Below are 25,440 nucleotides of genomic sequence, written 5' to 3'. Positions count from 1 at the left end.
TGATGGGTGGAATAAACACAAAATCTGCTGAAGATTTTTGTACCTTCTATGATCACCCCGTGTGAACCTGGGACTATGTTATACCAATCTAGTTGCTTCTGTGCTACAGCAAACAGCATTTCAGAGCAGGTCTGCTCTGAATTAGAGATGGTGGGGGGGACAACAGTCAAGTAACTTCAGGGTCTATACCATCTTGCAGATTCTATAGCTGAAGTTTAAGAGATGGTCTGTCAGCATAAAGAAACTTCTGATCCTCACCAAGAGGCAGGAAGAAAATAAGGAGACAGACTGCTGAAAGGAGCATAGTTGGGCACCAAAAACTACCCCACACCGGGAAATAAAACCAAGCTTAAGGATCAATTCTAAATCCCTTAGTTCTGCATCCTTACTGAACTTTTCATCTGCCCTATAAACTAGAAGATTTTAGGATACAGCCCTATCAACTGTAACAAATTTCACCATGGAATAAGGCCAAACATACTGTTCTTCCTTTAATCTAGTTACATCTTTGTAATGAAGTGCTTACTTTGTTCAGTGGGTTTTCAGCAGCTTCAGAAGGCCCTTCCTTTCCCATTCACTAAAATATACTGAATCATCTCAGAAAGTTTTGAGGGTTAGAACATGGATTACTTTTCAGGGTCCCTATAAAACACATTACTTAATAAACACATCACTTTTGTAGTGCTGTATGCCTCCTTATAGCAATACAAAAAGGGAACTTCCACACATTCAGGATGTCTGTAGCACTACAAAGATCCACCACCAAACTGGCAGATTGATTACAAAAAAAAAGACCTTTTCAAACAGGAACTTCTTTGTAGGGTTACATTTTGTAATGTTACATGGCATATGTGGACAGTTACATTTCACTTTGGGGGCAAGGGGATCTCTTAAAAGCATTCTAAATAAATGACTGGCTAAATGTTACAAAAAAAGAATTAGGAGAGGACAATTTGGTACATACCGAGCATTTCCATCGTACCCTGCAAAGATCCACAGTTTGTCACTATACACTGTTGCACCATGAGCTGACCTTGCAACTGGCAATCTACAACAGGAAAATAAAAAACTTACCACCTTGCCTGCCCAACAGAGGTTATAAACAGTTTGATCAGTAGAGACTTGCACTTCAGGCTAGATATACCCTTACAACATGTATGAATACTCCTAGCTTCAAGCAGTTTGGCGGGGAAGAAAAGGCCATATGTTTCTATGTTGCCAAGACAGCACAGATTTATGCAAGGATTCCCTAAAATGCATGCCTCAAGTTTTAGTGAACTGTTGTTGTCTGTTAATAGCAGATCTCCCCACAGTATGTGGTTACAGATCATAGGAAGGAAGGGCTGAAAGAGACCTCATGAGGTCTAGTCCAGGCCCCTGCTCAAGGCAGGATCATTCCTGACTAAAACATCCCAGCCAAGCATCTGTCTGACCTGCTCTTGGAAATTTCAACGGATAGAGATTCTACAACCTCTCCAAGTAGCCTGACCACTCACATAATAAGAAAGTTATTCCTAATCTCCAACCTCAAGTTTCTCTGCTGCAGGATGATTACATAAAAAGATGTACTATAACAGGTCACAGATAAGAAAACTAAATCCCTTTTCCATCTGTAGATTCTAGATTCCAACTTAATTCTGAAAAACCTAGCAACTCCATAGTAAAGACTGAGCAAACATTGTTTAAGTTTTCCAAGATATTCCAAAACCTACATGCACATTAAATTGCCTTGAAAACTGCAATGCCTCAGGGGGGCAAAGTGAAAGTGATGGTGCAACTAGGTTTTCTGACATCCAACACCTGAAGTAAAAGACTTGTTAGTAAAATGGTCCCTTCCTTATACTTTTCGCAGACATCCGAGATCAAGAAGTGCTGGACTTCAGATCCACTGCTCCATCTCCAACTTTGATGCTGTGTCTGGCATTCAGTTCCGTTCTGTACCAGACGTGGGACAGACCCCTGAGGAACCCCACTTAATGCCTCCTCCCAACTAGACATTGAGCCACTGATGATTAGCTGTCAACCATGATGTATCTAGTGCCAAATATGAAATTCAGTACTTTCACACTTAGTCCATATTTTTATAGCCAGGTAATAAGATTGTCATGGGACAGTATCAAAAGCCTTGTAACCCACTTTGCTTATAGGCATTAGACACGTATCTGCACAGGCAAAATTTCTTCAATATCATTTTAATACTGCTTCACAAAAAAGGCAGTGGTGTGGTGTTGAGGTAAACACAGAGTACTTGGGGCATGATCAGAACCACTAGTTAATTCTTCAGATATGCACAAAATAGCCAGGCAGAAGCTGTCAATCTTAAGAAATGATGTTTTTCGTTTCTCTCTTTGGAATTCCTGGCAAAATGTCCCCAAATTTGGATAAATAACTCAATCCCACACTTCTGTGAGGCACATCAAATTTCGAGGCATCCCAAGAAAGAGCATGGATTTTAGAACACTTTAAAAATGCAGCCTTTAATAAGGAAACCTTACGGTTAAGCTATAGTGGAGCTGACCCTACTTGCTCACAGGCACAGGGGCTCATCACTGCTGCTACTGGTCCCATAGATCCAGCTTAACAGGAGACCCCACTGTCCAGATTCAGCCCAGGGCCCAGGGTGAATTTAAAACCCCTGGTCTAATCAACTTTAAGAGTTCAGGCATCTTCATGACATCCCTACTGGAGAAAAAGCAAATTTATGGGGGAAGAACAACACACAAATCTTATTTGCCTCACTATCACAGAACTGAAATACATGAAATAACTTTGAGAAACTTTCCAATATAACCCACTGAAAGAAAGTGGAAAGACTTAAGCAAGTAACAAAAGGTTATAATGGAAAACGTTCTGCAACTTGAGAGGTAGTACTTCCTAGTACCTATCACTGTAACTACCTGTGGAACTGCCCATGCACCTTTCAAAAGTACAGACTAAACGGTACTTCTTACCTTCCTTCCGTCTTCCACTCTGTCCATTGGCCAGTTGCAAACTTATACTCAAAGAGATCATTTTTATTCTTCAAATTGGAGTTGGAGTAAATGTCCCCAGTGTAGCCACCTAGATAACAACAATGTATTAGACTAAATTTCATATTTGGCACTAGGTACATTGTCCTAATCAACATACATACCTTAGTAAAGCTTAAGTTTAGGTCAAGCCTAAAATAACATTTTATGCAAGTGCTGGTTCAACTAATTCATACTAAAAGTCTAAAAACTATGCCCAAACATATGGGAGGTCTAAAATTAAATAAGAAAAAAAATGAGAATATTAAAGAGATTCTGATATGCAGTCCTCTATCCAGACTTGCCTTGTTTAGTGAACTGGAAAATAATCACTTGATCACTGGGTTACTAATGATAGTTTTGTTTTGTTTTAAGAATAGAAGATGAAAGTAAAGAACTCAAAGCTGAAGCTCTGGCTGTGGAGGGGGAAGGTACCTTCACTACTGAACCAGAGATCTTTGACTTTGATCTATACTTCTTAAGAAGTTTAACATTGCCTCAAACCTGACAAATTATCAGACACATTCATCATTTAGACTACACGAAGCTGGAGTTCGCTATTAGCTTACCAAACACAAACATGCTGCTCCCATAAACTACTGCTGAATGGTGATACCGAGGTGCTGGAGGACTCCCAGTAGTAAAAGCCCTGCATGGCGTGACAAAATTAAGTTTGACTTTTGCTATTTGTATGCTTCAAGTACACAACAGCAGTAGCTTGAGTTCAATGTAGAGATTTGGTGGGGGCATGGGGCAGGGAGGGGAAAGAGGAAGGGCAAACACTTAATTGAAATGCTTATTTCAGTTTAATATGTTAGCATTTTTGTAGTTCTACATACTTCTTAAATCATTCTGGACATGATGTTACGATGGATTAAACTCAACACTTTATCTTGTGTATCTAGTTCCCACAGCTTACAATGGGCTTGCTAAGCTAACACCTACATGCTGGCTAAATGTGAGGTTACTAGCAGTGTAAGTGACTAAAATAGAAATTTCTGCATGAAATAGCAGTCATGCTTAAGGATAAAGGCACTGCTTATGACTGGTTGGGATCCAATGCTGTGGTAAATAGTGCAATTTGCTTGACAAATGATGGCACGTGCTGGCCACAGATACTTTGAGCGACAGGGATGTATGAAGTCATGCAAAGTTTAAAGGTTAATGCTGAAATAAATTCTACAAGGTTCTGTACAGATACCAGGAGACAGCACAGAACCACGACTCAGCAGGAACAATGAGGCTAAGGTGCCATTAAAAGACACCTTTGCATTCTTCCAATCCTGGGCAGTTCTGGGGCTGAAGGAAAGGAGCAGCAATCCCTCCCCTACATGTCAGCTGGACACTTCTGAAGGAGCAGCCTTCTGGTATTGTTCTATGGACTAGTGTCTCACACAATTTCCACAGCACTGCAAATTGCAGCATCACTCTAACATGAAATCTTGCCTTCAGCCCTGCACCTGACATGCCACAAACTCTACTGCTGGTAAGGATCATCCAGAAACGAGCAGTATGACTAAGCATGCACAAGGAAAATCCTCTCTCTGTTGGATGCAAAACTCTAAGAGACTCTTTTACACAGATCTGCCCCTTTTTATCTAGTGTAAAAGGACTGGAACAGAGATAAGCATCACAAACACAGGGAAAATAAAACAACTACAGCCCAAAGCAAAAATGTACTTTGGTTAACTCATTTTGAACAGCTGTTAAGGAATGCAAGGTTCAGAAACTCGGTCAATAAACAACAAAAAAACATTTTCATACCTGCACCAAGAGCAATCCTTCACATCAAATCTTAACAGGTCATTCAACATTGTTTTTCTGCAATGAAACACAGTAGGAATATGTAATCAGCGCTTCGGTATGTATGTGGGACAAAGACAAACTAGAGCTGTGTAGAAAACTTTGACAGCTCAGTCCTCTTGGAAATGTAGTACATGATCACTACATAATCAAGAACTGAATTGTAAAGCATTTGTGCAAGGAGACATACTTAAGACTCCATGTTCAAGCCCGCCATCTGCATATCCTAGCTCCAAGGATTAGACACATTATATTTGTAGTGATTTGCGAGTCTCATGTTAGGCCTCAGACACATTATTTCGCAGTGCTTTATGTGTTATTATAGCACCACAAATAGTGAGTGTGTACACATCCAGGCTGTTTATAGTGCTACAAAAACGGCAGATCCGAAACTTCTTTGTGGTGCTCCATAAAACATGGGCAGTCACATGTAGCACAACATGTAGCACAACAGAGATGCTCCCAAGACTCCCAGCATCCCTGAAAGCTCTGCTCTCCCTCCCCCTGTCTCAGGGCAAGGGAGGAGAGTAACTGACTGCCTGACAGGGCATCACAAGCAAAGCTGCATCTCTATTCCCTTTGATGGCTATTAAAATCATAGGTGTCTTGCTCTGTCAAACAGATGATTGGCAGCTGATAATGTCATCAGTAAGTCTGTCACAGCTGTCAGGAGCAGAGGTACAGCACTGCTCACCATCGTAGCTGCCCCTGAACAATCCCTGACCAGCTGTTTTGCAAAGCAGGGCAGCCACAGCTGTCAAGCACAGCCCCCTACCATGGGCAGGCAGAAGCATAGTAAACAGAGTACAAGCATCAACAGCAGGAGGTCTCTGGAAACTTCAAGGCCTGTGAGGACATACACTCTGTTCAAGAGTCTTGGAGCTTACAGTGAAAAACAATATACATCTTGAGCACACAAGCCAATGTATTTCTTACAAAGGACCAAATATCTTAAGCCTCTGTAGTTTAAATCTGAAAATAATTACTCTAATGAGCCCTAGAGAAGAACAGTAGCAGGGAATCTTGTTCCACATCTTCTATAAACAGCTTGAGCTGTTACATACCTGAAGGTGCTACCGTTTGGCATGATGGTATGTACAAAGGGGAGGGAATAAAGCTACAGCTTCCTTTGCTTCTTAAGAGGAAGCAATAGCTTGCAAGATGTGAGTTTCAAATCCTTTTAAGATGAGTCTGGGTGCATCCATATGTGCACTGAAATGTGCATTAGCCTATTTTAATGCTCATTAAAGCACCACTGGAAAAAACTATTCTATTTAGTTACATTAAGACAAGCTAACATGCATTTTCCCAGTACCTCACAATGGAGGTCACAGATTTAATGCGCAGGAACTAGAACACATTCATGCCCATGTAGACACGCTTGTTATGTATAAAGCTGGGCGGTGGCTCTGAGGGCGTGCTGCCACGCTGTGCATACAACTAAGCTGTAACGGATGCATTTCTTTTCAGTCTAAAGCAAGCGGATGCAGACTTCATTACTGTCATAGCAAAGGGCATCAACAATGCTGTTCTTCTTCGGAGGGGGGAAGGGCAGGGACTGCTGGTTACAGCAGCACAGGCAGCAACAACTGGATGGTGGCTATCCTTGCATCCACCCCATTGCCCACTCTCAGGGGGTCAGAGCAGCCTTGGCACTCCCACCACCGACCCGGTGCTGCACCCATACACCTGCCCGCCCAGGCGATGGCAAGCCGAGCATGCCTCATTCCTGCCCCGCGGGCAGCTGGGGGCTGTGGCTGTCAGCTCCCCGGCCCGGTACACGAGGCTGCGGGCAGATGACGGTCCCCCCAAGTTTAAACTCCGCGCGGTCCCGGCGCTCACCCGTTGTCGCCGCCGAAGACGTAGATGGCGTCGCGGTAGGCCACCACTGTGTGCTTGCTGCGCCTGCGGGGAGACAGCGGCCGTCAGGGAGGGCCCTACCCGCGGGCCCCTACCCACCCCCCAGCCCGGCCCCGGCGCGCACCGGGCTCCCACGAACTCGTCTAAGGGCGGCAGGCGGCGCCAGCGATGCACTGTCTCGAAGGGCCCGAAGTTGAGAGTCAGGTACTCGACGCTGTCCGAGCAGCTGTGGTCGAAGTCCACGCTCGGCGCCACCTTGGAGCGTCCCGCTGCGCCCCCCGACAATGACCCCGCTCCTGCCGCCGCCGCCATCGCCCCGGCACGGGCGCTCCCGGCATGCCCCGCTCCGAGCCTGCGAGGGCACTAGAACGTCAACTCCCAGCATGCCCAGGGCGGGGGAAGGAACTGCCGTTCCCGACATGCTCTGCTCTAGGCAGGATAGAGACTACCACTCCCGGCGTGCCCCGCTCCGAGCCGGCGGGAGGGCGGGGAGATGTCAACTCCCAACATGCACAGGGCCGGGGAAGGAACTACCGTTCCCGACATACTCTGCGCTCGGCACGATGGTGGGGGAATAAGACTATAACTCCAGGCATGCTCTGCACCGCAGGCCGGGGCGGGGACCTCAGCTCCTGCGAGGAAGAAACGGCCAAGACAATTCCTGCAGGGCTCATGGAGCGGGGGTGGGGCGAGACAGCAGCTCTGGCGCATGTGCAGTGCGAAACCCCAGCTTGCACAGAACTGATCAGATGAAATTTCTTTGATCCCAAACGTAGCAAACGGCGTGAGCCCCAGTAGATGCACAAGACTCTCCAGCCAGAAACCTCTGGATTAGCGGCCCAGCAGGAGCCTGGGCAGATCCGTGGCAATCCCCAGTGCTGGGGGAAAAATTCCTGCTGGCCACTCTTAGAGCCAGCCCCACCCTGCCCCGCTCCCCTGGCCCTTCGACTAACACCAGGCCTCAAATGGAGCATCCTTGTGCCCTGCAGGTCCTTTTATGCCCAGCACACATCTTGCCCCAGACCCTTTCTTCCTACCCCCAAACTTTTCCTTTGCCACCTAGACCAGACTGCAAGCAAACCCCCTGCCTGCCTGTGCCAGTCTTTCAGAAGGTGCTAACCAAGGGGTAGGCAAAGTCCAGCCCAGGGGCTGGTGGCCTTTGACCGACTCCAGTTCTTAGCACTGCTAGGGCTGGTCTCCGTGGAAATCTTAGCCCTGTGCCATCGTGGCCTCCCAGTTGTTGGGGTCTCCAGGGAAACCAGCTGCAGCAATACAGGTAGGCTGGCCACCCCCCCCCCCAAAAGCAATAGCCTTGCCAGCAGGGATTTCCAGGGCATTATCTTCCCAAGATGACTTGGGGATATAGGTTTGGAGTGTTGCTGCAAATATGTGAAAATCAAAAGGGGCTTTTGATTATATCAGTCACTGACCCAACTGTAAAGTTGTGACCAAGAGCTAACATGTCTCCCAAAGTGCACTCCTTTGGTTCTGGTCTGTTATCATTTACAGTCTCTCAGCCCAGACAAGATAAGGCACTTTGTGCTCAAAAGCTCTTCCAACTATTACAATTAGTGCAATCAAAATAAAAAAGTCACAGAACAAAAACTTTCCTTCTTGGAGATGTGGAGGCAGGGTCAACTCCCATTGACCTTGGAGGGTCTCAGACAGTATTCATGAGGAAAGCAAGATGGGCACCTCTAGTCTCTTTGATCCCTCTGCACACTGTTGTGGGATGCTGCACCATTCCACCCCAAGCACCCTTCCGTATCCACGGGGATACAGCGAAAATGTTAGCCTCCCTTGCACATTCCCTTCCTTAAATTCGCAAGCTACCCCCACCCCAATACCCCCGCTGTAGAGATTTTGTTTCAAGAGCACAGCACAGAGCATTTGAATGTTCGCACTTTTTAATAAAGAAATTCTCTTCAGTTGTAAATGAGTTGAACTTTACACAGTGGTGCCCTCCTTCCATCCCCCCACCTTAGTAGTGCTGGAAGGAATTTGCCAGGATCTCCCTTGTGAGATCATTTTGATGGATGTGGTGATCAAGAGGCTGTCTCTTCAGTCTTGTACTACCTGGCAAGCTTCTGGGCTTCCCTCCACTGTGCAGGCCTCTGAGAAAGCCCTGGTCCTGTCCTCACAGATTTTGTGCAGTACACAGGCTGAAATGACTATTTGGGGCAGGCACTGATCGCTACCATGCAGGCAAATATGCGGTACCCTACTCTCACTCGAAACACCCACAGGTACGAGGTTGTTCCTCAGCCAGTGGTGCAAGAGCTCCATCCTGACATCCAAGAATCCAGTTTAGGATTTCATGAGCTATGGCAGGAACAAAGTAGGCTGCACTTTAGGGAGATGGTCGCCATACTGGGCAAACATTCCCCACAAGATCCAGGACATGAGGCTGGAGTTCCTGAAAACCCTAGCATTGTGCACTTTGCCTGACCATTTGGTGGTAACATGTGCCAACTGTCCTGGTGGGCCACTATGGAGAAGTAGCCCTTGAGGCTGAAATACTCCAAGCCACTGTTCACAAGACAATAGGCGTGCCACAGACAGTCCCAACAGTTCAGAAATCCCGTGAGCAAATCCAGCTATGACCTCTTGCAAGTTAGGCAGAGGGAGTGAGGTGCTGGCACATGCTAGATAGCATAGCACACCTCCTGGATACAATCCAACTGTGAGCTTGCCCCTGCAGGAGTGGTTGGTTTACAGATTGGAGGCTACTGTAGGTTGCCAGCTTCCGAAGTGCACAACTGTCACTTGCTCTTCCATGTACACAAAACACCCTTACATCGGTCACCTTGTTTCTGTAGCACCAGGGCCAGCTCAGCACAGGTTTTAAGCAAGGTCACTCTACTCAGCCTGAAGTTCTGCCACTGTTGCTTGTTTTCCAAAGTCCTTAGGACCCTCCACTCCCACCAGTCACTGCTTCTGTCTTTAGCTTAGAGGCAACAGTAAACAGTTTGCAAGCGGTCCCGAGAAGACTGTCCTCCATGGCATCCCTTATTTCTTCCTCCTGCAAGTCTGAGAATACGTAGCACAGCTTCAGAAGGTGCCTTTCCAGTGGCATTGAGTCACTGAGTCTTGAACCAGCATACTGAGCACCTCTGCTGGCTTCTGCGTCTCAAACAGGGCAGAAAGTATGACCAGGTATGATGTAAAAAACTCTGCTGTGAGCTGGAGAGCAAAGCCAGCACCTCATGGCACTGCCCCAACAGCCTAGAAACTGAGGAGATAGTAGGTGTTCATTCTCTACTTCAGCTGTGAGTACAAGACATGTAACATTGATCAGCCCTCCTGTAACAGAACAGACAAGCCTGGGAATCACAAGCACAGAGCAGAAGCTGGCAAATGAGTGTAAGACCATTTTCACTTGGGCTGTTCCTTGGAAGCCTTTGGAGAATCAGTCAAGAGGGACATCACTCAGACATTTTCAGGCGCTTTCACTGCTGACATGCTAAATCAAGTGTTGCACATAAAAGGCAGAATTTGTAGTGCATTACATGCATGACTGTCCAGTTCATTCTCTTCATACACCTGTCCTTCACTTTCCTAGAAGGCTAGAGGATCTTATTTTAGCACTCTGCCTTTAATGCACAGAGGAAACAATTCAGGCTCGATGAGAATATTTTCATTCATTCATACAATTTACCTTGGGATTCAGCTCTCGCCTTTGCTCTTCCAGACTTTCAACACATGTTCCATAACTAAGCTCTATACAGCACAAGGTTCTCTCCAATATTCAACAGCAGAACTTCAGCCACCCAAGACATTCTACAGCCTTATTTTTACTCTCTACAAAGAATATCTGATCTGGGGATATCAAGTACATTTTGCAGTGTAGTTACCTTGGAAATGCAGTCCCATACTTTTTGTTAAATCACCTGAGAAATAAACTGGGCACGCCAACCAGTTGCAGTTTGCAGTGAACACCTTGCTGTATTTCTCAGCATCTGACCCCTTCAGACTCCACTTGAAACAGACTGCCAGTCACAATGTTTTTGTCCATGTCCAGTCACTGCTTCAGGAACATTAGGGATCATATCTGTAAGTGTCATGCATTTGATTTTCTTTCCCCCCCACCCCAGATCCCAGACACTCAGACATGAGGACCCATTTAATTAAAAAAAATGACTGTGCAGTCTTTCCCTGGATTATCTAAACAGTCAGTCAATTTGTTATCCCAATTAAATTGCATCCTAAATTACACCAGCAGAACTCAGGCCAACACAGAGCTGTGCAGTGAAATCCAGCCGATATTTGGTGCTTTTACACCTAAGCTATTAACAATTCAAAAAAGCAAACATGGGCATTAGTACAAAATTTTTCCTGATGCATCTTAATGTACATTACTCCATGAAGAGGAATACTTCATCGTTCCTTCAAAAAAGGAAGCAAATTAGTGGGTCTCATTCTGCCAAAAAAAAAGAGAGATAGAAAAATGCTAAGTCAGTTACAGAATCTGTCTCTCCTGACCACAAAACTTAAGATCGTATTAGGTAGCAGTTACAGGAGAAATTTTAATGGACAAATATGTTTAAAAACATGATCAAATGTAATGAGATTTCCTTCTAGGAATCTGTTTTTAAAGAGGGATACCAATTTATATTTTAAATAGTTTTATTTTCCCAAAAAGGGAACAAAAAAAGGCAGAGAGGTGTTAAGATACATCACACTATACTTGTGGGTGAATCAATTTGCAAATGTTATTTTACCACCTTATAAAAATACATATACTATTTTGTGGACTATAGCTCAACTATTTCTTGCAAGTCTTAAGGGTGTGAAGGAAAAAAGTTCACAGAATGGCTGTCATGGAGTAAACAGTTAAATACAATCATTTTCCCCCCCCTAAAAAAATTCTGGTTGTTTTTGTTTCGAACCTAAATCTTCAATGGCCACATGCCGTGAGGAACTGAGATTTACAAGGTAGTTTCCTTTCAGCATGTGGATATGAAAGCTTTAATAAAGAACCAGGGAAAAGAAACTTAGATGGAATTCACTAAGAGCCCACCCAACTACAACTGGAAACCAAGATGTTCATTTCATTTTTATTGTTTCAGATTCCCATTTAAATTCCTGTAAACAGTATTCATACCATTCAGGCATTTCTTTAATAAAAGTGTCTATAGTTCTATAAAAAGAAGTCACAATGTAAGATATTTACCCTGTAAGTGTTATGCAAATGCTAAGATGGACAAACCTTCCAATTTCTCAAGACATGTCCAAGCAACCTACCAGTAACACACTTGCTTCCTCTGTCCAACAGTGTTATGTGAAATTCAGTTAAGTATGTCTTCTGAGGCAAGTTTTTGTGGGGTTTTTTTAAGTGAATTTAAGGACACATTAAAGACCTCCTGGAAAGTTGTTATGAAAAAGGAAAGTGTTCCCATGGTGAAAACAGTGTGCAAAGCTCTACGGACATCAGTCTTTGTTACCTTCTTAATAATCCTTCCATTAAACAGATTTGTGGTAATTAATGAAGCTCAGTACTTTGCAATGAGGATGATCACATTGGTAACAGTAGGTAAACACTGGAAAATGCTGTGTGTTTTATCAAAAAATATATGGAATAAGCCAGAAAAAAAATATCCAGGTATGATCCATGTGATCTCTCAATTATTTTTATATCCCAATGGCCTGTAGTACTCTTTTCTCATTCTCATTGAGGTGGTCTGAGAACACTGCATAACACGGCTGCTGTGCAAACTGACACAGGAAGTCAGTGAGATAGGCCTAGAAAGAAAGTGACAAGAGAACAGGTTAGCACCTCTCACTACTGTCTTTGGAATTGAAATTCTACAATTTAACAAAAGACACAGAATGAAAGAACCTTAATGCAGAGAAGAGGTGAGAGGGCCCTATCCTGAAAAGCAACTGGGTTACAAGGAAAACTCAAAAGGACAACAGAGAGTCTCAGCCAGGGTGCTGTGGCATCTTGCAGTGCCTTAAGAGCCTTTCATTGGTGATACAGGGTGCTAAGTGCACAAACATGATGCACAAAATAAAACCAGATATTTTAAATAGGAATCCACTGCATCAAAAACATTCTAACCTACCACGGTCTCCCTGAGTTCTTTGCAACAGAAGAATGACTTATTTTTTCTGTAGTGTAAACCAAGAGCTGCCTTTTCTGAGGTGTGCCTTGAGTTTGAGTGGTGCCTCAAGTCTAAAAAGGTTGAGAACCACTAGGATACAGAAAAGTAGAAAAAGAAGATCAGACAGTAGCTAGAATAAGATATTGGGAAGAAAGAGGAGGCACACAGATGGGGAGAAACACAGTCCTAGAAGAGATTTCAGGCACATTCTGTTCCAAAACCTGGTATTAAACCCTTATGTTTTCAGACTCTACATTTCTTTGACAAGTGTGTGTGAAACCCAGACCACATAAAGATAACCATCTAGCATTGTGGTCATAAAAGGTCCAAACTCTACTGATGACTAAACTGAGGGGAATGTGGGGGACAAAGGGTCAATACAATTGGATTTTTCCCCTCGCCCCCCAATTTGTTCATTTAGAGTTGTACATCATGAACTTGTTTGTTCTTTTAAGAAATGCCAGAACTAAGAATTCCTATACAGTCTTAATACCTTCTCCTTGTATGCATGCTACAGTCTAGTTTCTCCACAAAGCCTCAGCCTCCTTCAATGCAGTGCTCAGGACAGAGGGTAATCAAGGACCAATATAGTTCATTTTTTAAAATTCTTATTCAGCACATAGTCCTTTGAGTTATTTGTCATAAACACTCAAACAGCACACCAATGAAAGCATGGTATTCTCTGTAAATAAAGATGAGGTGTAAGCACAGACTGATGCATAAGAAGGGGACACGATGGAACAAACTGATTATTTAAAAAAAGTAAGGGCCAGGTGCAAAATAGGAATTTAGGCAGCTAAATTGAAGCAAGCAATCTCCTGCCTAATTGTTTAGGTAACCAAGAGGCCTTAGGAACTTATGCTTGCTGATGACAACTTAGGCACCTAAAGTTCGGCAACTGTGCAGACCGAGAGCTGAGATAAATTTTGGCCGATTCAAACATTTAGTTATTTAACATCGCCTAAGGCCATTCTGGATTCTCAAGCTAAGCCTCCTCTAGTCTAATTTCCCTCAGGGGTCCGATATGGTAGGTATGCTCTGAGCATACCTACCTGAAAGCATTGACTTCAGCATCCTCAACCATCTTTGAAAACAGTGGTGATGTCCACTATTCACCTAGTGGTCACAGCACTTGTCCATGTGGTGGAAGACCTGGATTATAAACTTTCCTCAGCCTGGGGTGGATTTAAACCTCTCTCTCACGCCTCAGGAAAGTCCTAACCACTAGGCTGTGGACTGGTCTGGTTGAAAGCACCCTTCACCTTTTATGTTGAATCTGGGCAAGCGGATACTTTGTTTAAAATCTGGAAAATGGGGTGAACAGGGACACGGATAAAATCAGTACAAAGATATTTAGAATAGCCAAGTAAATGAAAAAAATGAAGAAAGAAAAACTAATGCTAGAATTCATGTTGCATGAAATATACAACAAGGTTTTCTATAAGTCTGGGCTTCTAACTTTGCAAACCCAGCAACACTCAACATATACTCTAAAACACCAATGCTGCTTGTTGTTCACAGTGCTTGTTACCCTTCATAAGTCTCTAGAAAGTCAGTTTCTGAACTGTGTGGATCTTAGCAAGTTTCAGTTCAATATTCTTGATGTAACAAACCAGCTTTACATTTTCCTCTAATACAGAGTTGGCCAGCTTCAGGCATGTGGGCAGCCTGCGCGGCTTGCAGCAGGAAGGGAGAGGACAGGCAGATGGGGCAAAGGAGCAGAAAGCAGTGCAGCAGATCAAGCAGGAAGCAGGAAACAGTGCTTATTTATATCCCTAATAATAGTGTAGGTCCAGTAAAAGATGCAACCAACAAAAATCCTTACCTTTTACATAAGATACTACTACTGTATGGCTGTCACAGAAAGAATCTCCAGTGCATCTTTGACAGTCTGTCTGTTACTTTCCAAATCAAGTTAACCAGAATGGTTTCTTCCTTTCCTTTTTTTTTTTGTGTCTTTGTGACAAGGTGTTTAAACAGAACTCACAGATTTTGTTGGAAACTTATAGGCCACACCATGAGCATTCTGCTACGTCCTTAAACTTGCAACCTCTAGATTGTCATCCATGCGCCTTAGTTTCTGCGCAACCCCAGCCCCCACTGAACTGACTAATAATTCAGCATATTTAAATGTTATACTAGGATGACTGCTCCTTCTCATGCCAGCAGTACTCAGATTTTTTTTTTGCATGGGTACAATAAGAAATGAAGTGAAATTTGAGTGCAAAAGTTACTCTAACATATCACCTGTAGATCTATTTGGTAAAGAGGGTCCTTTAATGCATCTGGATCATCCTCTTCATCATCTTCATAGTAATCCTCATCTGTCAGGCAAAATAAGCAGGTGTTGGCAACAGAGAACAAAACTATTTTAGAAAGCATCCTACTAGGCCATCAATGAAGAGATCTAGTTGCAAGTTGGTCTCAGAAGTGTCATTTTAGATAAAAATTACATTTATTTTGAATGGGTTGAGAGCAGTGAGAAGTGGCAAAATGAAGAGGAGCAGAGGCAATAGCTTTTAGGCACTCCCAGTTGAGACAAGAAACCAAGAAGCCCAACAAATGTGTTTGAGTGTCATTCCATGAGTGAACATCATGATTTGTGAGATGAAGTAAAATGAAGTTACTTATAAGTAACTGAAGTTTAGAGAGGTGTTGTTCACATACACATTCTCAGTTGTGATGGTGTCTCATGTCCTCTCCGGTTGACTAGACACTCTTCCGCCTTGGCAGTATCCACACAGTGCCTTCTAGCCCTATCGCCTTGTGCATCCCAGCCAAGAAAATAAAGGGCTGTTTGCACCTCAGTTCTCAATTGCACTTCTGACTCAAAGGAGAAAAAGGATGGCAGGATGTGAATGTGTATGTGGACAACACATCTCAAAAAACATCAGTTGCTGATAATTATTAAACTTGACTTCCTCCTTCTGAACATGCACAGACTCACTGGTAAGCAACTCCAAAGCAGTGTCCACACATCTGGAAATAGTTCTCAAAAGCACCCTCCACTGCCCTCTGCCAACTCCCTGGCAAACCACAATGCCAAGCACAATATCTGTCCCAGAGGCTTCTACAAGGATATAATGCTTTGTAAAGTTATAAATGCAGCTCCAGGTAGCTGCCCAACTTCTGAGCAACCAGGATCCACACACCATGCAGGGCACAGTCCTAGCGGCCTTATGAGGCACAGGACACAGAGCCCAAGTGCTGCCTGCCACATGTGCACCCCCTCCTGAGTGTTCACCTGCCACAAAGGCAGCCCAAAACCCTGTCTCCTCGCTAACCTGTCTGGACAGCACAGGCAGCTTAAGCCCCCTCGGCTGCATCCCTCTCACCTCCCAGCTATGTCACCCACCTGCAGTGCGTGTAACCCAGCTCTTGCCTGTCATGCGTAGCATGAGCAGCCCAGTCCACTCCACCACCACCACCACATGCACAGCTCAGGCACCCAGCATCCTCCAAAGGGGCATTATTAGAGTTTGTGCATTATAAGGTCATTTTCATTGTGTGCACAGAAAAGCCCCTTTCTGAATAGGACATGAAGGGGGGGGGGGGGGGAGTCTTCTCCAAATTACAAAAGAACCTGGATCATTTCCTGACACTAAAATTTACCTATGTTTTTTTTTCTTGCCATGGTAGCTGGAGCAGAGCCAGTGTATCATAATAGTATTCTGTCTCCTGTGCTCATGCTAATGTAGAGAAAATTGTTAAGCTGCTTTAGCAGTACCAAGGCAGATTCTCTCCCACTTGCACACACCTCTTTTCAGTTCTCCAGATCGCAACAAATATCAGCTCAAGATAACCACACACAAGTCCATTCTGTTTTAACAAAAGACTTTCAAGAGAACTGGAATTTATCTGCAATTCTGACACTAGCCTCATGGGACCCTGCAAAAGTCTCTTCACCTCTGAGACCTCTCTAAGGGGCATCATCTAAAGCCATATTAGCATTTGAGATTCTAAGAAAACAGACAATGCTCTGTTAATTGATTCCCTTTCACACTTATTCACAGGCAAATTCCCCACTTCAGATTGTATCCTTTACTGTCCCCAACCACACCCTGCTCTTTCATTCCAAGTCATTCTCCCTCACCTTGCTACTTTCAAAATACCTGCTGAATGGAAAGAGAAATGTTAATGTTCGTAACTGTACATCCTTTACAGCTTACAATAGTTTAAAACAGTATTTAAGAACTGCTGCTTACCATATTTATTTGTGGAAAGAATATCTGATAAAAGCTGTCCTGCTAAACCTTCATCTTCATCCTCTTCTTCATCTTGATCTTCCCACATATCATTGGAGTCATCTGTTGTGAAAAGAAAAGCATCTTAAACCAACACGGAACATATCAATTATGGACTCATAACAACTACCCTCATTTAAATAGTGCAAGGGTCAAAAACTGCCTATGTGCAAGTGTTCAGATACGGAAAAGAAAGCCCATATGCCTTCTATCAACACAAACAAAATTCAAAGGTTATAAGAGAAGTACCTAACGGACTGTTAACATCAGTAAGAGGCTTGAGGCTGTTCTAATCAAAAGACAGCACTGAGGTTATGAGATTGCATATTTCTGCTAGCAACTTCAATGCTCAATTCATTCTGAATCAATTAAAATGAGGAAAGACACCACCAGCAAAAATACCTTGACTCCAGTCTGCCGCTGTCTGTCGAGATGCATTTGCTTCCATTGCATTAGAAAGCTCATTTATTATTAGTTTTAAGATTTTTACCAACAAAGGAATGTTTGTCCAGCGTTCAGGATCTAGAAGAGGGAAGGAAGCAGACTATTTCAAGAAAAGAAGCTTGAATCCACTGAATTGGAGGGTTTTAAAATACACTGCGTAGCTATAAACATTCAGAGAAAAACCAAACCTTCAGTTGAAAAAAAGTGCATTCAGCCCTGTTTGGAAAAGAGAAGAAAACAGCAAAGCCAAACAATTAATTACAACTTAATTTATTGCAATTTTGTTATTTAAATTACAATGGATTCTATTAACAGGTAACCATGAGACCAAGCTGTCAAAAAAGGATCTAGGCACTCTTACTTTTACAAGATATGCTCCTCCCGCAAAAAAAAAAAATATCAATTAGGGGATGGGGGAGGAAGAGAGAGGGGTCATCAGATAGAAGAGAAACTACTACTGGATTTGGGAGATTAGGGTGTCTGACAACAATACTCCAGCCTACTGAAGAAAATCAAAATTTTATTCAATATACAAATTATCCCAGAAGAACTTCCTTCTTTGGAATAAAAGAGTGGAACAAAGTTAAGTTTTTCACTTGGACAGCTGCAAAATGAATAAAAGTAAAAAGGTCAAGGAAAAAATGAAAGAGCAGGTTCAACTTGGAAGATGGCCTGATGAGTAGTCCTGTTAAGAACCTGGACACAGACACTGCTAAGTAGTGGCAGTGGAGATTGCAAGAACAACAGGTGCTGAAGATCAGTATTTGGATTCAGACCTCAAATTCTGTCACAGTTAGAGCCAAAGAGGATTCTGTCATCAACTTCCTTGGAAGCAGAAGCAGGCCTGACATCCTGGAGCTCTATCTTTTGGTCACTGTAATAAGCTGCTCCATGGGGGACGGACATGTTGCAAACAACTTAAACTGCACTAAACAAGGTTAAAAAGAAACTTTCCACATTTGCAGTCTTCACAATTCTCATCTCAAATCTTCTGCTACTTATTTATTAGGTGCTGGTATTAACTTCCCTGTTGTGCAGCTTCTGGGTACGAGATAGTGAGAAGCTGAAGATAAGTACAGGGGAATACTATGAGCACATTTTAAATGGTGAGAGCAAGTATGAGGGGCTAGGCATGAAATGCCCAAGTTGGAGCCCTAGGCAAGACCAAATAAATGCAACAGAGACAGTAAACTAGTATCTCATTTCCTGTCTGAATAATAAACTAAATCGCTCTAGGTGGCAATTACCATTCTCTTTGTGAAGAGCAATTGTGGGCTTTGGACAGGTATCACCTGGGCCAGGGGTAGGAAATGTTTTTTGGCCAGAGTGCCAAAAAAAAGACAATGTCTACTTTGCAAGGTGCCTGAGTGCCAACATACTGGAGCAGCTGTTTGCAGCCTCCCGGCTGCAGCCGGCCCAAGAAGCCTGGTCTACTTGCAGCAGATCTTGCAGCCTCCCAGCCACCTGCTGGGAGCAACCTGGGCTTCGTGGCTGGCTGCAGCTGCTTGCCAACAAAATGGCCCTGCGTACCATGCTCAGCACATGCATCAGGAGTTGCCAACCCCTGGCTTAGGTTGTTTCCACTGGTCTTCTTAGTCCTCAACCCTGCATACTTTCACAAGTGAGCACAGGCTCAGTAAATTGCAGATTCAGATATTCGGAATGATGATCCCTGCTTGAGAGCTACCATTTTGTTACGAGTACATAACATAGTGCCCAACACAGTGAGGCACCATTTTCCAAATGCGGCTTCTAATGATAATGAAGAACCACCATGTGAATCTATACAGGAGACTCCATCTAAAAAGACTAGAAAACCAGACAAACTGAAGAATACTTTCATATGAATCTGAGATGAATGAAAGAAGCTAGACTGAAATCATAAGAGAATGAAGTCTTCTATTAAATGCAAAACTGCCTGATCATGGTGTAGGCCTCCCTTCAACTGAACCTTCCCCCTCTGAGTTGCACTTGTGACAAGCTACAGTGTCCACTGAACACATTTCACCTGGATTCACATAGACAAGCAACATAACGGTATCAATTTTAGGTCACTCAATTAGGACAGAATTTTATTCGATATAGCAATGAAGGATTTCATATCCAAGGAGCTACCCATTTCACCTTTAATTTTAAATCAGAAGTGTATCAACAGTGTCCCAAGCCCTTCTTTAAGAAAGTCTGTACAGAATCAATAGGTATATCCAAAAAATTGCAGAAGACCCAGATAATCCATTTGAAAGGCTTCTAGAACACCTGCCAAAATGTACCATTTGTATATCCAATAATGTAAGGGCAATCCAATTACTTACTTTTGGCCGATTTGGACCGTGTGCGTATTCCCTCATCCATATTGAATATTTCTTCCCCCTTTACCCTAATATCCTGAAGTCGTTTATCATCTGTGTTGATGCCATATTGGAGGAGTTTACACAATGCAACAGAGCTGAGGAGAAAGAAGAAATACAATACAAGTCTCCCTTTATCTTCTAAAAAATCCAAAATTCAGGAATCAAAATAAAGCGCATTCAATTTTCAGGCTTCCTCACAAAAATTTCACTCTCTATAGTTGTTCACTAACTCAGAAACAAAAATATTTCCTTTTCACACGTGAAGAACATGTGAAGAGGGATGTAGTTCCAGTTGCAGACATTCAGAAAGCACATCCTTCTTTGCTTTTTCCCCTAGTTTGTCCATAATAAGTCTCACATTAATCCTGTTTAAGCCTAATTTCAGAAGAATAACTTTCAGCCTACATTTATGTAAGGTCCTGCAACCATTTTCTTAGCATGTCATGTTGCCGAGTTATATAACCAATTTGATAACCAAACTATGTCCTGTCCATTCGTTCAAAAATCCTGCTACCTGTATGGGACCCTAAATGCGAGAGGTGCTACGTACAACACACTGCGCTAGCTCAGGCAGACTTAGTCTTGATGTACTAAAGGCAGACAAAGTTCTTTCCGTGAATCTAATATCTTTTATTAGACCAACTTAAATAGTTGGAAAACAATTATTAAGCAAGCTTTTGGGTTCAAAAACCCTTCGCCAGGCTAAGGAAGTTTCAGCAGTTGGTGTGTGCTTTTCCTGGATGGAATGAAAAGTGAAGAAGCTGGAGGCTGGGCTGGTATGCACACAAGACAGGCAGTTGGTGAAAATGTAGACTGAGGAGTCATTGTGGGGGGGAGAAATGATGAATGGTGGAGATGTACTAAAAAGGCACACAAAAGAAAAGAACAGGTAAGAGAAAACAGCTACAGGGTATAAGTAATTTGATGGTTCTGAATACTTGTTTGGTGCTTTTCTTTCACGTTATTTAAAGTGATCAGAGGAAGCGTACAGTAGTAAATAAATGCTTGCCTATCTTGTCCCTCCCAACTATACAGTTTATCCAATAAAAGATATCACCCACAAAAATCCTTGCTTCTCACATTTTTCCTGGACTATCATGGCTGTAACATCATCCCAACACTACCTAAAAATTACAGTAATTTGGCACATTCCAACCAAAATGGAAATAAAATTAGACAAACAACTAAATCTACAGTCAGAGCTGACCTGAGCAAGGTGCAGGGCCTGGGGCAAGTAAGCCCATTTGGGCCCCAGACACGAAGAAGCTGCTGCTGCCACCAATGCCAGTGGCGGCGTCGGCAGGTGGGTAGCAAGTGGCTGGATGTGGAACCATCGCTCTGCCCAGCTCTGCGCCACCACTGCTCTGCCCCACTCCACCGGGCTCCCTGAAGTGCAGGGTCCGGGGGAGTTGCCCTGATTCATGCCCCCCACTAGGGACAGATCTGCCTACAGTTTATTAGTGGCTTCCTGAGGGTAACAACTGGGCAGAAATCACATGCTGGGTAAAAATAGACCGCCTCTTTCCCCTGAGAAAAAGCCTTTTGTCTTGATATCCTGCCCATTGTCCCACGTTAAGTACCTGTGAAGTATGCAAGATAAAATGTGCCTTAGAGTTTGGTTTATTCGAGTTAACTGCCAGAAGGGCAAAGTACCTAAAGACTTATGCTGCTTTTGTCTCAGGTTGACTCAACCAGAGCCACCTCAAATGTAGCATCTGTTTTCATACTTGTTCAGACACTAGCATTTATATGAAACCTTCTCCTCTCACTCTATGCCCAAAATCTTGTAGACTTCTTAAAAGAGAAAACAGCAAAATCCTCATTTTCCCCAGAGACCTTTGCAGCCAGCCCTGACACCACAAAGCTTAAGGTCCCCTGCCTTCCCCTCATTTTTCCAGTGATTCTCTCTCATCCCCTTACTAGTAAAAAAAAAAAAAAGGAACTTTATGGTGACCTAAGCCTGTCCCCTAGCTCATACCTTCTGTACCATAACAACCTGAAGACCTTCTTATCCCAAGGCTCAAAGTGCCATTCCTGAACCTTGGCTGCCTTTCCAACTATAATCCCATCTCTTATTTTATATCACAAAATATCAAAAGCATTCAATTACATCTTGCCCTTCTCCCCATCTCTGCTGTTTCTAATATTGTTATATTGCTTAATATTGCTCGATACCTTTCTTGATATATTAAGCAGTGTTTTGACATACTGGGTAAAATTTACAAAAGCACGTAAATTATTTATGGGCATGTCTCTTTTCAAAAGTTATTCCGGAACTCTGAAAATTGGGTCCTACTGAATTCCAATAAAATTGTGGGTTCCTAGAAGACAGGGTCATTTCTGGGGCTTGGCTATATTAGCAAGTGTTATCCCCTGCATGTTTGCAGCACCACATACTGTACAGTCTGGTGTTTTCCATGCTGCAAAAGCATGCTGCCCAAGCATGCACTGGGCCAGGTTTTTTTTTCCTGCAGGTTTTTGGTTTTTTGACCCCTGGATATCTAGCAGTCAAAAATACCTGCAGGGGAAAAAGGAGCAACGCACACTTGGACAGTGCATGCTGCTGAGAAGCAGAGCTGGGCCACCTGGAGCCGCCAGTCAGGCTCCACACAGCAGGATAGTTGTGGCTGAAGCCCCGGGAGGTCCCCAGAACCCCAGGTAAGGCTGCTGGGGCAACAGAGGGGCACAGAACGGAAGAAATCAGCTCGAATTAAAACAGCGGGTCAGTGGCAGAACGGCACTGTGACTCTTGCACCAGGGCTCACCCACTACAACAAACAGCTTCCTACTCTACCCATGTACTTATCAAATTTACAGTATTAGTGAAATAAAACACAGAAAGACACTAAAGCAAGGTGACAACACACTTAAAATTCCCGAATATGGGACCAAACACTAAAGCACTAGAAAGGCACTTAACTTTTTATAAAATGTTACATAGGCAACTACGGACAGTATCATTTCAGTTGATCTGCCACTTTCCCTTACTGATGGTCTGGATCACACTTGAAATATCATTGTATACAGTGCTTTAAAACTGTAAAGCACCGCATAAAATGCTAATCAATATATCTATAAGAGTAGCACTCACCAATTCTTACATTTATGTTCCTCACAGATCCTTTCCTAAGCATTTTTTTCTAGTACATTCTCTACTTATTCATTAAGGCAGGGACTCTGTCCCAGCACAGAAAAGATCAAGCAGTAAACAGAAAAAAATATGCTTAAAGTTTCCAGTTCTGCAACTGTGGCCCTCTCTCTCCACTTACTAAGGTGCTGTTCAGTGCAGCCTGACAAAGAAGGAAGAGATTTCAGTCCAGCATTGAAATAAGGTATGACCCTTGTTCCACGCAGATTAAATTTATTCCAGTTTATACAATGTCTTACCTGACCTTGCCTTCGTATTGTCCATAAAACAAGTGCTGGCGACTCATCCATTCAGCCATTACAAATTCTAAGGCAGGCTTGCCAGTTGGCCCAGGAAGACTACACAGGAACTCTAAAAGTGGCTCCAGCTGAGAGTGAACCAGGTGAGCAAATACCATGATCAAAGACTACAAAAGAAAAAAAGAACACTAAATGTATATATTTAAGAGCCTGAAATGCTTTACAAAGCACAAAGATAAAGGGGGGGCATGTTTTTGACAAAGCACTGTGTCTGAAAGCATTGTGGGCTTAACACTAGAACAAGGCAAAACAAAAATCCCTTAGGAAAATAGTTCACTAAGTAGGAAAGCAATTGCATTCCAGTGGGCGCAGATGTCGTTAGAGTAGCACACAAGCATGGCATAGATTCTCAGGATGCCAGCCTGAAAATGCATTACACAAAATCAAAGGGATGCACAAGACAAGAAGATCAAAATAGAACACATTTCCATCCATCCCATTTCATGAGAAGGGATGGGATTTTGCCAGTAACCAGTGCTGCTGCCAAGCAATGGCAAACATTTTGCAGCTTTCTAAGAAGGAATATTTCACCCTCCTGCTGCATTTCAGGGTACTCTACCACACAAGTATTGCCTTTTCCTCTGCGGGGCTGCTTACCTTCAAAGAGATCTAGCACATTCTAGGTTAAGAGGCCTGGCACACAAAAAAAAAAAAAAAATCAACCCACCACCACTCAGGAAATCTTTATTCTCCTGAAATGTTTACCATTACAGACGCACAGATTAAAGTCAGAGGCATCAACAAGGACAAGAAGTGCAAAGTCCTGCACTGGGGGCCGAGTGGCTGGGCAGCAGTTCTGCAGAAAAGGACCTGGGGGTTACAGTGGACAATAAGCTGAATATGAGCCAGCAGTGTGCCCTTACTGCCAAAAAGGCTAACAGCATACTGGGCTGCACTGGAAGGTGTGTTGCCAGAAGGACAAGGGAAGTGTTTATTCCCTTGTCATTGGACCCCTGCTAAACCAGGTAGGACAACTGACACCCAGGAAAAAGCCAACCTATTAAATGGGTACTTTGTGTCGGTCTTTCATCAGCCCTATGGGATGCCCATGCCCATTACGGGACCAAGAGGTTCGGGTGAGGTAGATCCCCTGCCCTCCAATGTGAACACCTAGATAGGCTGGATACCTTCAAGTCAGCCAGCCCTGACAGTCTGCACCCCTGGGTACTCAAGGCGCTGGTGAGCATCACAGCCCAGCCTCTAGCACAGATCTTCAAGAATTTCTGGCGCACTGGTGAAGTGCCTGAAGACTGGCACTGTGGTGCCTATCTTCAAGAAAGGGAGGAAAGTGGATCCGGCAAACTACAGGCCCATCAGCGTGACCTCTATCCCGGGGAAGGTCTTAGAAAAGTTTATTAAAGAGGCCATCCTTAATGGACTGGCAGATGCCAACATCCTAAGGGATAGCCAGCATGGGTTTGTTGCAGGTACGTCTTGCTTGACCAATCTCATTTGCTTTTGTGACCAGGTGACCTATCACCTAGACAAGGGAGAAGAGATTGATGTCATATCTTGACTTCAAAAAAAGCCTTTGATTTGGTATCCCATGATCACCTCTTGGCAAAACTGGCCAATTGTGGCCTTGTATCCACCACGATCTGCTGGCTGAGAAACTGGCTCCATGGTCGGACCCAGAGCGTGGCGGTTGATGGAAGTCAATCATCATGGTGCCCTGTGACCCGTGGGGTCCCCCAAGGCTCTGTCCTTGGACCCATACTGTTCAACATCTTCATCAATGATGTGGACACTGGAGTCAGAAGCGGATTGGCCAAGTTTGCCGATGATACCAAATTTTGGGGCAAAGCATCCACACCAGAAGAAGGTGGGCGATTCAGGCTGACATGGACAGGCTCAGCAAATGGGCGGACAAGAACCTCATGGTGTTTAACACTGAAAAACATGAGGTTCTCCACCCTGGGAGGAAAAACCTACAGCATCCTTACAGGCTCGGCAGTGCTACACTGGCTAGCACTACAGAAGAAAGACTTGGGGGTCATCACTGACCACAAGATGAACATGAGCCTGCAATGCGATGCTGTGGCTAGTAAAATGACCAAAACGCTGGCTTGCATCCATAGATGCTTCTCGAGCAAATCCTGGGACGTCATTCTCCCCTTGTACTCGGCCTTGGTGAGGCCGCAGCTGGAGTACTGCGTCCAGTTTTGGGCTCCACAATTCA

The 25,440-nt window shown here is 43.7% G+C and overlaps 2 protein-coding genes across 3 annotated transcripts in view; both read right to left on the bottom strand.

Annotated features, from left to right (window-relative positions):
- The window catches only part of LZTR1 (leucine zipper like transcription regulator 1), a 41,085-nt gene extending 34,075 nt beyond the window's left edge, over positions 1 to 7,010 (bottom strand). For both annotated transcript variants that reach the window (XM_019546312.1, XM_019546313.1), the window contains exons 1-6: positions 6,796 to 7,010; positions 6,654 to 6,716; positions 4,773 to 4,829; positions 3,578 to 3,657; positions 2,952 to 3,060; positions 965 to 1,048 (exon numbers count right to left, since the gene is read on the bottom strand). In XM_019546312.1, coding sequence (XP_019401857.1) covers positions 965 to 1,048; positions 2,952 to 3,060; positions 3,578 to 3,657; positions 4,773 to 4,829; positions 6,654 to 6,716; positions 6,796 to 6,983 — 581 coding nt within the window. In that variant the 5' untranslated portion in view covers positions 6,984 to 7,010. The remainder of the gene's footprint in view (positions 1 to 964; positions 1,049 to 2,951; positions 3,061 to 3,577; positions 3,658 to 4,772; positions 4,830 to 6,653; positions 6,717 to 6,795) is intronic.
- Positions 7,011 to 11,714: 4,704 nt separating this feature from the next.
- The window catches only part of IPO9 (importin 9), a 57,220-nt gene continuing 43,494 nt past the window's right edge, over positions 11,715 to 25,440 (bottom strand). The window contains exons 19-24 of the mRNA XM_019546310.1: positions 23,202 to 23,368; positions 19,776 to 19,909; positions 17,422 to 17,541; positions 16,981 to 17,082; positions 15,023 to 15,099; positions 11,715 to 12,413 (exon numbers count right to left, since the gene is read on the bottom strand). Of these exons, the coding sequence (XP_019401855.1) occupies positions 12,303 to 12,413; positions 15,023 to 15,099; positions 16,981 to 17,082; positions 17,422 to 17,541; positions 19,776 to 19,909; positions 23,202 to 23,368 (711 nt within the window). The 3' untranslated portion in view covers positions 11,715 to 12,302. The remainder of the gene's footprint in view (positions 12,414 to 15,022; positions 15,100 to 16,980; positions 17,083 to 17,421; positions 17,542 to 19,775; positions 19,910 to 23,201; positions 23,369 to 25,440) is intronic.

This window comes from Crocodylus porosus, unplaced genomic scaffold (assembly GCF_001723895.1).
Source record: "Crocodylus porosus isolate Cpor-Errol unplaced genomic scaffold, CroPor_comp1, whole genome shotgun sequence".
In the NCBI taxonomy this organism is placed as follows: Eukaryota; Metazoa; Chordata; order Crocodylia; family Crocodylidae; genus Crocodylus; species Crocodylus porosus.
Note: the sequence above shows the minus strand (reverse complement) of the source record. Positions and strands in the feature narration are given on the sequence as shown.